At 46.9% G+C, this 12,666-nt stretch overlaps 1 protein-coding gene across 1 annotated transcript in view; it reads left to right on the plus strand.

Moving 5' to 3' along the window:
* Positions 1–1,776: 1,776 nt before the first annotated feature.
* Sh3bp5 (SH3 domain binding protein 5) overlaps positions 1,777–12,666 on the plus strand; it is a 70,266-nt gene continuing 59,376 nt past the window's right edge. Inside the window, exons 1-2 of the mRNA XM_026388567.2 lie at positions 1,777–2,152; positions 3,884–3,946. Of these exons, the coding sequence (XP_026244352.2) occupies positions 2,012–2,152; positions 3,884–3,946 (204 nt within the window). The 5' untranslated portion in view covers positions 1,777–2,011. The remainder of the gene's footprint in view (positions 2,153–3,883; positions 3,947–12,666) is intronic.

Raw genomic sequence — 12,666 nt, forward strand, 5'->3', positions numbered from 1 at the left:
ACTGAAAAAACACAAACCTGCTCACTTATAAACTCAATTCAAAGCCATTAAGAGAAACTCCGGTGGCCAAAGTGACCCTTAATGGCCATCTTGTCCCTGCCTTCATCTATCACCGGGAAACTAAAAGAAATGTGTGTCCTTGTCAAGGAGCTTCAAAATCTCTCTCACAAAATGGACAACTCACCCTCGAATTGAGGGGCAATGAACAGGTGTGGCCTTTATAGAAATAAACTGATGGCATGTACCCGCACTATCTCCTGGATAGGACAAACCTCCTTTAACACATCATAGCGACAGTATGTTCAGGGTGGGACTTTGCCTTAGAAGTAACCCCCTAGCCCAACTTTTGAGAAAACCATAGAAACAGCTTCCCTCAAAAAGAAGCTTCTTTCTGAACCATGCTTCTCCTGATTCATAGAGTTCCAGGCTTCAGCCTCTATAGAAAGTGGTCACATTCTACATTTCTTTTTTGGGGTGGGGGTGGGGTGGGAGGTTGCTGGGGATTGAATTCAGGGACACTCAACCACTGAAGACACATCCTCAGCCCTTTTTTGTATTTTATTTAGAGACAGGGTCTCAGTTGCTTAGTGCCCCACTTTTGCTGAGGCTGGCTTTGAACTCGCAATCCTCCTGCCTCAGCCTCCAGAGCCGCTGGACATTCTGCATTTCTGTAGTGGAGACATTTGCAGCCACCAGCACCAATGTCCCCACCTGCTTTGCCAAGGTCATCTAACCTTGCATTCCCTGACATCACAGTGGCCCTGACATTTTGTAACAGCACAGGCAGGCCCCTTCACTGCTTGGCCTTTTGTGATGCTGAGTTAGCCAGGCAAACTCTGGTTCCCTACTTGTTGAGAGTGGGCAAAAACCTCATCAGTCCATAAATCCTTGGCCAGAGTGTGCCCATCAACAGGCATTGCACTTGGCACGTCTTTGAAAAGGCCACATCAACTCACCCAGTTCCCAGCCCAATGGGTTCTGGATGCTTCCTGGCTATCCAGGTAGGACCATTCCACACTTGTGAAAGCATACGCGTTTGGGTATGCAGCTGTGCCCAATGGAGTACCAGTCTTTGGACAATGACTCCATGCATGGAACAGCAGCTGGCTCTCCTCTTTGTAGTAGTAGTATCCATACTGGAGATTGAACCCAGAGGCTCTTTGCCACTGAGCCACATCCCCAACTCTGTGTATTTTTTTTTTTTTTTTAAATTTTAAGACATGGTCTTGCTAAGTTACTAGGCTGGCCTCAGACTTGCCATCCTCCTGGCTCAGCCTCCCAAATTGCTGGGATTACAGGTGTGCACCACAGCGCTGGCTCTTTTCGTACTCATGTCTATGTGAGCATATATTTAAGTTTCCTTTTCTGGAAAAAAACTTCAAGTTTGTGATTCCTCAGGTATACCCAAGGGAACAAACGTGCTTTTGGGTTCAGGTCTTTGAGCAAGGCTTGGATCTTGTCCAGAGTCACTGAGTTCTGGCTTCTAAAGGTGATTTCAGAGAGTGGAAATACCCCAAACTTTCTTTCTATACGCTCAATTGGTCCCAGGGAGGAAGGAGGGAGGAAACCCATGAAGCAGGCGGCCCCGGGCTGCGTAGTGCGTGATACATTCATGCTGCTCATTTACAACGAGGTGGCGGCACCCTGGTGATTTTCAGCTAGCTGGGCTTTTTGTGACGGAGCCCTGGGTAATTGGGGCTGGCGGAGGGCTGGGCCGCCCGGGCCGGACGGGGGCGGAGCGGGGCGCAGCTGCGCTGACAGCCGCGGCAGAAAGGGGGCAGCCGCGCCCATTTCCTCCGCGCCACTCCGCCGGGGCCGGAGGGATCCGCATCGGCCAGCGGCGCCTCCCGGGTGCCAGCCGCGGTGGCTCCCCGACCGTGCCCGGCTGTGGCGAGGCGGCTCCAGCAGAGCCTGCGGCAGCCGCGACCCTTCGCGGGGCGGCTCCGAGCCACTGAGCGATTGGCGCGCCGGCCGCGGGGCATCCCGGCTGCGGAGCTTGCGGGCTGCCCGCATGGACGCGGCGCTGAAGCGGAGCCGCGCGGAGGAGCCGGCAGAGCTCCTACCGCCAGCCCGGGACGCGGAGGAGGAGGAGGAGGAAGAAGGGATGGAGCAGGGGCTGGAAGAGGAGGAAGAGGTGGACCCCCGGATACAGGTAGGGAGCGCGCGGAGCACCCCGCATCCCGTCTCCGCCAGGGCTGCCGCGGAGGTCGGCGTCTACACGTAAACCCGCTTCGCAGCCCTCCAGCGTCCGCGGATAGAGGCTGCGTAGGGCCAGGAGCGAGAAGCCAGGGTCTAGATACCCACCTTGCCCGGTCTCCCGCAATCGGCGGCTGCAGTGCCTGCGTGGACGCGGCCCGATTATCCTGCGGGAACCTCCCCCCCCCCCCGCAACCCGCCCCGCAAACCCTCGGCGGGACTCGGGGGTCGCTGCAGCGTGCCAGAGGTTCTGGTGGATGTGCAACAAAGGGAAAAGGGGGGCGGGGGCCCGAGAAGCGAGGATTTCGGGGTACGCCGGGCCAGGCTCGCGGCGCCCCTGGCACTGCCCAGCCTCCTGGCACCAAGAGCGACCTTGTTCAGCCCGCGTGGGCGGCGGGCACCGTGGGCGGGCCGGGGACCGCACCGGGTGGGCGTTGCCCGCCCCTGCAGCGTGGGTTGGCACCGGTGCCCTGGGCCCCTTGAGCCCTCACCTGGCCGGGGTGCTGGGCCTGAGCGCTCATTCTCCTTTGATTCATTGTTAATACCCGGAGGGGTTTATTGTCCACCTTCCTCTCGGCCTGAAATGGTTTAAAACCCAGCTTTTCCTTGTTAGATCGGGTAGGAACAGAAATCGGGGACAGCTGATGCGCAAAGCTGACGCGTGGAGGCGGCGAGGGGAATAGCCTGGCTTTCTTTGCCTCCATTTCCAGGAGAGATAATTAAAAAACAATTGCCAAGCCGAAATCGTGGAGTGACAGCTTAACCTCTTCACCCCCCTGAGCAAAAAAGCACAGCAAATTCCTTTGCAAGACTCGTTTTTCTACCTTTGCCATAAATAATATTCTTAAAAAATACTGCTTTAAACCATACTCTCCGAACCCCTAATTGATTCTTATTAGTACAGGTCAATTGAAAGCTCGCTTAACTCAGTGGTTGGGGTTTAAATGAATTGTTTTGGCAGATTTACAAGATGAAGATCAGGTGGAAACAATCTTCGTGTTAGGAATGATTCTGTTAATTACAATCATTGGTTTGGACGACTAAATCTTGTGTTCTTAGTGAAGAATTCGGTTCGCAAAATCCTTTGTTTGCACAGTAAAGATGAGTTAACTTCATGTTTGGAACTTGTTACAAACTGACATTTTGTAACATGTTTATTGAGAAGAACCGATTGAAGCAAGGTTTTTTTTTAAGTAGTTAATTTGAATATTTGGCTGTTAACATTTTTTAAATTTTTGTTATAGGAAAATATTTGACCACTGAGTTGATACTAGAAGGCTGTTCCTTGATTTAAATGATTTTACTGGGTTTATACTTTTGGCTTGGCTTGCTTTTTTTTTTTTTTTTTTTTTGGTAATTGCCAAGTTCTTGCCTTAAGGCATATGATGCTGCTATTATGTGTTGCTAAACTATTTATAACCAGTGAGTTTACCTGAAGGCACATACCTGCAATAGATATTTGACCTTCCAAGGAAAGACAAATTCCTAGGACCTTAAGCCGTTGTCAGAAAGGACGCCACCATCGAGAAGTTTTTAGAAATGTTGACAACTTGCTCTTCCCATGGAGCCTCCACTATTTTCCTTTAGCATAACTGACTTTTCCCTGGTCTTGCAAATTAGTCGGGGGTGGACTCAGTAGAGAAACAAAAGCCGATCCCTTCAATCTCTTTTCTGTTTTCTTTGCTAGGGAGAACTGGAGAAGTTAAACCAATCTACGGATGATATCAACAGACGAGAGACTGAACTTGAGGTACAGAGAGCTGGGTCCCTGTTTTGGGTGAAGTCCTGTCAATCACGCGGGTTTGTTCTAATAGCTGGAGGGTGATGGCTGGAGTCCACTCCTTGGGAGTTGAGCAACAGCAGAGTGTGCAGTCTGACAGAATAAAATACACCAGTCTGTGGGAGGAACGCATGTGGATCCAATTTCACATGGTTTTCATTATGGAAGCTCCATGGGGCCAAACCCAAGGGCTGTGCAGAACTTACACAACTGCTTAAGCCCCAGATTTCAGTGTCTGAAAAGCTTCAAAGGACTGAGGGGGAAATCAGTGGAACTCTTTAGTAGAGAAGAATGAATGAGGTCACAAAAATCCCTTGAATATTTTAGGGCAGTTCCTTCTATTCGCACTTGGAAGTGTTCCTCAGTCTCCTATGAGATTTTTACATTTCCTGTCCTAACAATTCACCCCTCTTTCCACTTCCCTGCTCATTTCTTGATTGTCTGATTGTGTGCAGGTTATAATTATCTTAATGGTAATGAAAAGATGTTTGGACTGGGAAGGGCTTTCCTGCTGGGAAAAAATCTTGGGAGACAAGAGCTTGATTTGAATTTCATGAACGTTTTCCAACCTGAGTGTAAACAAGTTTGCATTCTTCCCAGCTACCAATTAGCCTCCACCCCTTTGCAGAAAGGTTGCTTTTTACTGTCTATCAGCAAATGTGAACAACTTCTGTTGATAGCCTGGTGCCTGTGAGTGAATGTCAGGACTGAGGGGGAGCAGGGAGGTGTTGCAACAACCTATTTCTGTAGTAGGAGAGCCAGCAATAAAGGTCAGCAGAAAGGGCAAGAAACATCTGGGTCTCCAGAGTGAGGGTGTGGGGAAATAGGAATATAATCTATCAGGAATTCACTGGCAGCTGTGATTTCTGATGGCCTGTGTAGCCCTAGAGGTTCCAGATCTGCCTGTGGCAGTGTGAATTAAAAGGCTTGTTGCTTTGAGCTATGTGATGGCTTATCTGTCACTGACCCCTCATTCCAATTGATCTTAGGAATTCATCGACCCTACCTACCCTTCAAGTAAAGTAAAACATGTTTATTTCATTTCCGCCCAACTTTTGCTAAGTTGAGTTTTTGTGAACTTGGACAATTAAAGCTTCTCAATCTCAGATTTCTTTTTTATATCTTTAGTTGTAGATGGACACAATATCTTTTTTTTGTGTGTGTGTGTGTGTCGGGGTGGTCTTGGGGATTGAACTCGGGGACCAATCATTGAGCCACATCCCCAGCCTTATTTTATATTTTACTTAGAGACAGGGTCTCACTGAGTTGCTTAACGCCTCACTGTTGCTGAGGCTGGCTTTGAACCCCCCAATTCTCCTGTCTCGGCCTCCCAAGCTGCTGGGCTTACAGGCGTCCACCACTGCACCCAGCGACACAATATCTATTTTTTTTGTGGTGCTGAGAACCAAACCCAGTGCCTCGTAAGTACTGGAGCCACAACTCCAGCCCTTGATCTTGATTTCTAATACTTTATTAAACAACAAAGTCCCTACCTTTCCTATAGGATATTAGCATTTATAAAATGTTTCAGAGTAATCTTTTTTCTTTTTGTAGAGCACACCTGAGTTCAATCCCCAGTTCTATCACTGAGCTAAATCCTCAGCCCTTTTATTTATTTATTTATTTATTTATTTGAGACATAGTCTTGCCGGGTTGCTGAGAGTCTTGCTAAATTGCTGAAACTGGCTTTTAATTTGAGATCCTCCTGCCCTGGACTACCAAGTCACTAGGGTTATAAGCATGGACCACCACACCCAGACTTACAAAATGTTTTTTTGTTATTGTTGTTAAATGTTTTTTTGTTGTTGTTGTTGTTTGTTTCCAAGCTTTCTCTCGTCCTGTTACAACAGCCCAGAGCTCTGCAGTTCAGTATGGTACCATGTGTATCCCATTACTAGTTAGGTTAAAGTTAAATAAGATTAAATGTTCAGTTCCAGCTGGGTGTGATGCTTCACGTTTGTAATCCCATAATCCCAGCAGCTCAGCAGGCTGAGGCAGGAGGATCACAGTTCACAGCCAGCCTCAACAATTTATCGAGGCCCTAAGTAACTCAACAAGAACTTGTCTCTATAAATAAAATACAAAATAGGGCTGGATGTGGCTCAGTGGTTGAGTGCCCCTGAGTTCAATCCCCAGTACCCCCACCAAAAAAAAAAAAAAAAAAAAAAAAGTTTGTCAGCCAGATCTTAAAAGCTCAGAAGCCACTGTATTGGGCAGAACAGAGAACTCTGGCATCGTCATAGAAAGTTCCATTGACCTGGAGTGACGAGGTCATGATTTAATGATGTGGAAGAGCCCAGAATCCTATCCCAGACCCCAACATTTTGCATTCTTCAGATCCCCTTTAGCTCTTCTATTCTGCTCTCAAATATAAGTAAACAAGTTTGAAATAATAGTCGTCGTTTTTTTTCTAAAACAAGGAATTTGGTTTGTTTCTCTACTGCGTTCTGGCCACTGTTCTTCTAGGTATTGATCAAGATGGCCCCATATCTCAGTCCTCATGGTGCTTACCTTTTGGGGGTGAAATCGGTTCATTTGTTAAACTCTTTTTTAGCCCTGATTTCCGAATTCCATTTGTGAATATACTTAGGTATTTGTGTCACAGGAAGCCACTGGACAGGTGTTTCCTGCCCGGCTCCGGAGAGCATGGGGAGTCCCATGTGGGGTGAGCTGGAGGGTGGACAGGGCTTGGTTGTGTGGCTGGCTGGCTGCCTTGTGTTATTATAACCAAGACTGACTTGGAGAACTACAATACAAGGCCATAGAAGGAGACTCCTTAGTAGACACATTAAAAAGTATGTGTGTAAGGGCAGAGGCTGAAATTAATTTTAATTAAAAAAATTTTTTTTTTAGTTGTAGGTGGACACAGTAGCTTTATTTTCTTTGTTCATTTTTATGTGGTGCTGGGGATTGAACTCAGTGCCTCACACATGCTAGGCAAATGCTGTACCACTGACCTACAACCCCAGCCCCCAATTTTAATTTTGTTCAACCTGGAAGACCAAGACGGTGTAATTTCAACATGGAATCAATATAAAAAATTGAGGACTGGCGTGTCAAGCGGTGGTAGTATGTTAATGTTTTCTTACTGAGTCTTCAAGAACTGTGCGTAGTTTATACTTAGAGCACATTTCCGTTGGGACTGGCCACTTTTGACAACTCGGTAGCCACTCATGGCCCTGGGCAGCACCTGTCTAACTGGTGTTTCTTGTCAAACTCAGTCATGCTGCCGGAGTCTGGAGGAGAGGGCTGTCTGTATCTGAGCCTTAGTCATGGGCTGTATTCTTTCAGTCAAGCGCTGGATACCAACATTTGTGTTAGGCACCTTTTTAGCCACCTCAGATGCTTGGGTGAATAAGATAAAGGCTTTGCTCATAAGGAGTTGGAGTGGGGAACAGAGAGGTGGGTGGTAATGACCGTCATAACTAGAGGAGGAGAGTGAGGTCATGGAGACACCTGAAACCTGTGGCAGGAGAGCGTCCATGTGCAAAGAGTGGCCAGCCCATGGAGTGAGCAGCTGGGGTGACTCCTGAATTGGCAAATACTGATTCCAGGGGAAATCTAGAGTTAGGTTCTTCTGAGCCTCTGGTTACTTTACTTTTTTTTTTGGCACCAGATATTGAACCCAGGGCTCTGAGCCACATCCCCAGCCCTTTAAGCGTCATTTTTTTTAAACAGGATCACCCCAAAACCCCACAAGTATAGAAACATGGTACTAAATAGACCACTACAAGGATACTTGTTGATGAGCTCTGACACTAGAAGGCAGAGCGTTCCTTGCTTTGACCTTGGCCAGGAAGGTGTCTGTCAAGAGACTCAAATTTTCCACTAGTCTCTGTGTGTCTGTGAATGAACCGGAAAACACAAGTATTATTTCTGGGGGGTTACATATAAACTTGAGTGAGTAGACGGGTTCACACATGGAATCTGCGAATAAAGAGGATTGGCTATGTCTTTTTTTTTTTTTTTTTTCTTTTTGGTGCCTGAGATTGAACCCAGGGGTGCTTAACCACTGAGCCATATCCCCAACCATTTTTTATATTTTATTTAGAGAAAGAGTCTCACCGTGTTGCTTTAGGGCCTCACTAAGTTGCTGAGGCTGGCTTTGAACTCGCCATCCTCCTGCCTCGGCCTCCTGAGCCGCTGGGATGGCTAACATGTGCCACTGCACCCAGCATTTCACTAAGTATTCATTAAATATCTACTGTGTTCTAGGGACAGTTTTCAGTGAGGGGGAGAGAACAGTGAAGAGAATGGACAGAATTCCTGGTCTCCTTGAAGTTTAAAAGGGAGAGGAAATGGGAAAAACCGATAAGTCATAGTAGGTTCCATGGTGATTTATGCTAAGAAGAAAAAGCCAGTGTAGGATGGCTTAAGGGAATCTTGGGCAAGGGGAGGGAGGGAGATTAAACATCTGGGCCTGACCTTGATGTCTGTCTGGAGAGAACAAGCCTCAGGGTCACGTGGGGAAGAACATTCCAGCTAGAAAGGCCAGTGCCACCTTGAGACCATGGCCAGGCATGGCCGAGGGCCAGCAGGGGGCCTTGTCCTGATGGCGTGAGTAAAGGACAGAGGAGGTGGAGACAGAAATAAGTGGATCATAGATGTGTAGCAGCCATGCCCCGGTGAATAATAAGACAATATGCTGAAGGAATTTAAAAACACATGGGATGTGCAGCCATCTTCTTTCAAGTGTTTATTAAAAGATGCTGCACAGAAACTTTCTAAATCTAATTAGAATCAAGATTTGCAATATTCCATGCCAATATGAATATATATTTTTTGATGTGAACATATATACTTGTATGTTTATATGTACAGTGGGGTGTTTTTAGTTTTTGAATCTAAGGTGCTTAATCACTGAGCCACATCCCCAGCCCTTTTTATATTTTATTTAGAGACAGTCTCACTGAGTTGCTTGGGGCCTTGCTAAGGCTGGCTGTGAACTCGAGATCCTCCTGCCTCAGCCTCCTGAGCTCTGGGATGACAGGCGTGCGCCACTGTCAGCTGTGCATAGTGCTCTCGTTTTCCCTTGCTTGCTAGAAGGTAGGCTATTTGAGGCCGGTGATATGGGGTGAGGGAAGGACACAGCAGGACCTGGTTGCCATTTACAGCTCCACGTGATCAAAAGCTGACTTCTCCAGCCTTCCCTTCCCCAGGAGACAGAGCAGTTAATTGCACATATTCGTGTTATTTCCTCACTACTCAGGAGGGAACAGTTTTTGGAGCAGTCTTGCATGGTGGTTGGACGTGATTCTGGGTATCTCTATCCCCCTCCGCCTAAGGCCTGCTGCACCCAGAACTCGGCCTCCCCACCTGCTACATTCCAGAAACCAGCAAACATTTTCTCTTACCCAAACAAAAACAGAACAGAAATGAAAATATCCCTGTTTGAAGGTTGGGAAGTCAGGTAGGAGGGGGAAGGTGGGGGTGGGGGTGGGGAATTCTCTCTGTAATGAATGAGCACAAGTCGGAAGGGAAGAATTCTTTTATGAAAGAATAGTGTTGTCATGGCCCGGTGCTTGCTCCTCCAGGACCTTTGAGGGTGCACGTGTTTACAGGAAGAAGATCAGAGAGGTCAGTCATGCTCAGAAGAAAGTGGTAGGCAGTGTTCAAAGCAGTAAGTGGCACAGGGGAAGTGGTAACTGTTTCTTGAGGCTGGCAGCAAATTCTAGACCTGGCAGACTGTGGGCTGGGCTGGGAGAGGCCCCACCTTGATCACAGGTGCCATCTGTTTAAAGTCGCTGGCTAAACATAGTCCCCGAGGACTTAATCCAACAGGCGCTGAGCACCAAAAGAGGCCGAGTCCAGTGTGGAGCTCTGGGGATGCTGGTTGGTCAACAAAACATCAGACATGTCCCTGCCACCATGGAGCTTGCCGTCCTCTGGGTCTAAGTGTGCTTTTATAACGGAGCCAGAGATGCCAGGAGAGGTCCCCCAGGGCTCTTCTGGGGGCCACCAAGGCTTTGTTGGGATGGGGGTCATCAGAGTGGAGATCTGGAGAGCATAGGTCATCTAAAGTGAATATCCCACAGACACCTCCATGTGGCAAAGGAAGAGAGCTATTAGGTCACCTGCAGCTTGAAGAATATTGAAAAGGGAGAGCATTTTTAATTTTTTTTTAAATACTAGGAATTGAATCCAAGGGCACTTAACCACTGGGCCATATCCCAAACACTTTATTTTTTTTTATTTAGAGACAGGGTCTCTCTAAGTTGCTTATACCCTCACTGAGTTGCTGAGGCTGGCTTTGAACTTTCCAACCTCCTGCCTCAGCCGCCTCCTGAGCCACTGGGATGACAGGCGTGTGCCACTGCACCTGGCCCCACGGTGGTTCTTGCTCTAAGAATGCTGGCGATTTTAATATTTTGTCTTTTGGTGTTTTCCGAATTATTTATAATGACCATATTTTATAACTTCTGTATATGAAGCTTATTACAAAAAAAGTGCTTTATAAGCTAAAGAAATGCATTTCGGTGGAAGGAATTTTAGGAGCGCTGAAGACTACAGGGAAGAACTTCAGATTGACAGTTCCTGCCTTGATTGTAGATAACCCCCAATGGTGGTGGGCTTGCTTAGTGATTCCTGCATTGTTGAGCTCTCTTTGTGATAATTCATGGAGGAATGAAAAGTACTTTAAAGGTGTTTTTTTGGATGGTCTTCAGTCAAGAAGCCCTCATGTATGCACTTATTTATAAAATATTTTTAAAAATCACCAAGATGCAATAGTGGAAGACACTCCAGACATCAAGAATATTTAGGTCTTCAAACTTAGTTCCTGACTGTATGGGAGTGTTTACATAATTTCTAGGTGGGCAAAGACTTGGTTCAGGTCTTATATAGTCTCATGCATTAGCAAAATGATACTAGTGGGGTTATTGACCAGGACGTAGAAACAGCTATCTAATGTTGTTTTTTTTTTCCCCCGGGGAGGTACCAGGGATTGAACCCAGGGGTACTTAACCACTGAGCCACATCCTCAGCGCCCACCCCCCTCCCTTTTTTTAAATTCAGAGACAGGGTCTCGCTAAGTTGCTGAGGCTAGCTTTGAACTCAAAACCCTCCTGCCTCAGCCTCCCAAGCTGCTAGGATTACAGGCATGCGCCACTGCGCCCAGCAGCTATCTAATATTGAAATTGACTATTGCCTTAAAAAAAATTCCAAGTCTTTTAATTTGTAAACACCCATAAGAAGATGTGCAGGTGGTCCTGGATAAGGACCATGATGGGGGTGCTTGCTGTTGTAGTACAAGCTGATTTTCCTGCAGGCTGTGACTGTATTCCTAGGTATATATCCAAGGTGCCTTCCCTCTGAGTCACGTATGCACGGTGTGTCCCTGCCTCAGAAAAAGACAGGCTATGGAGGTTGACAGATTTGTTGCCATCTCTGTGGTAGATAAGAATCTTCAAATCCCAGCTTGACAGAGAGCTCTGGTCCCTGTAGACTGCAGCCTTTTAATATTGAGCTGTTATTTTTCCGTCTCAGCATTCATCATAGGGGCTTTTAATGCAGTGGGGTGTGTGTGTGTTTTGGCTGGATGAATGAAACATCTAGTCACCCCCATCCTTTGGCAGCCGTCCCAGTATCTTTGCTCAGCCCTCCTCTTTGAGAGTTCCTTAATTTGCCTATGGCCACATAGATGTTTCTAACAAACAGTAAAGAAGATGTGGCTGCTTCTTCTTTTTTTTTTTTTGCAGTGGATTTTAACCAAGAGCACCACGGTACTTGCAAAGTAGCTCTTAGAGAGTTCAGTGAACCAGCCCCTTTCATTTCCTTAAAGGAAGATAGAAAAAAAAAATCGGGTCTATTCTTGCCTGAGTTTTCTTTTGCTGTGTTTTGCCAGATTATCTAAGAGATATTAATGTTTGCATTGACCAAAATTAACTGCCGTGGGGAGACAATGAAAGGAATATCCGCTGTTTATTCTAACCACAGCCAAGCCCACTTAATATAAGCACTTTTATTGTTTGGCATCAAACTCAACCAAAGCATGATGAATGGGGTTAGCTTGTCTTCTTCCACCCCGCCCTTTGGTTGCCCTCCTGTCAAAGGATTCCGATACATTTCCATAGATTTGAAATGCACAGATTGTGTTCCCAGCCTTGGTTTCTTTCTTTTTTTTCTTTTTTCTTTTTTTTTTTTTTTTTTGGTACCAGGGATTGACTCCAGGGGCATTTAACCACTGAGCCACATCCCTAGCCCTTCTTTGTATTTTACTTAGAGACAGGGTCTCACTGAGTCACTTAGGGACTCGCTAAATTCCTGAGCCTGGCTTTGAACCTTGTGACCCTCCTGCCTCAGCCTCCTGAGCAGCTGGGATTCCAGGTGTGCATCTGGCCCTTGCTTTTTGACTGTCTTGGGAGAAAGAGGAAATGGGGCTGTTGATTTTCCTCTTTGTTCTGGTTATAATTTCTGCATAACAACGCTCTCCAAACCTTACTAGCTTGAAGCAACTGTTCTGCCCGTGAGTCAGGAGTTCAGGGAGACTTAGTCCAGAGCCTCATGCATTTGCAGCCCGGACTGTGGTCATCTGAGAGCTTGGCTGGACATCCACAAGAGCCCACTGATGGGTCCAACAGTGCATGCTGGCCCTTGGATGGGAGCTCAGCTGGCATTGACCAGAGTGTTGAGAGTGACTTTTCCAGCATGGTGGTCTAGGTACTCTGATCTCCTTATGTCGTGTGGCTTCC

The sequence above is a fragment of the Urocitellus parryii genome, chromosome 3 (assembly GCF_045843805.1).
Source record: "Urocitellus parryii isolate mUroPar1 chromosome 3, mUroPar1.hap1, whole genome shotgun sequence".
NCBI classification, from domain to species: Eukaryota; Metazoa; Chordata; class Mammalia; order Rodentia; family Sciuridae; genus Urocitellus; species Urocitellus parryii.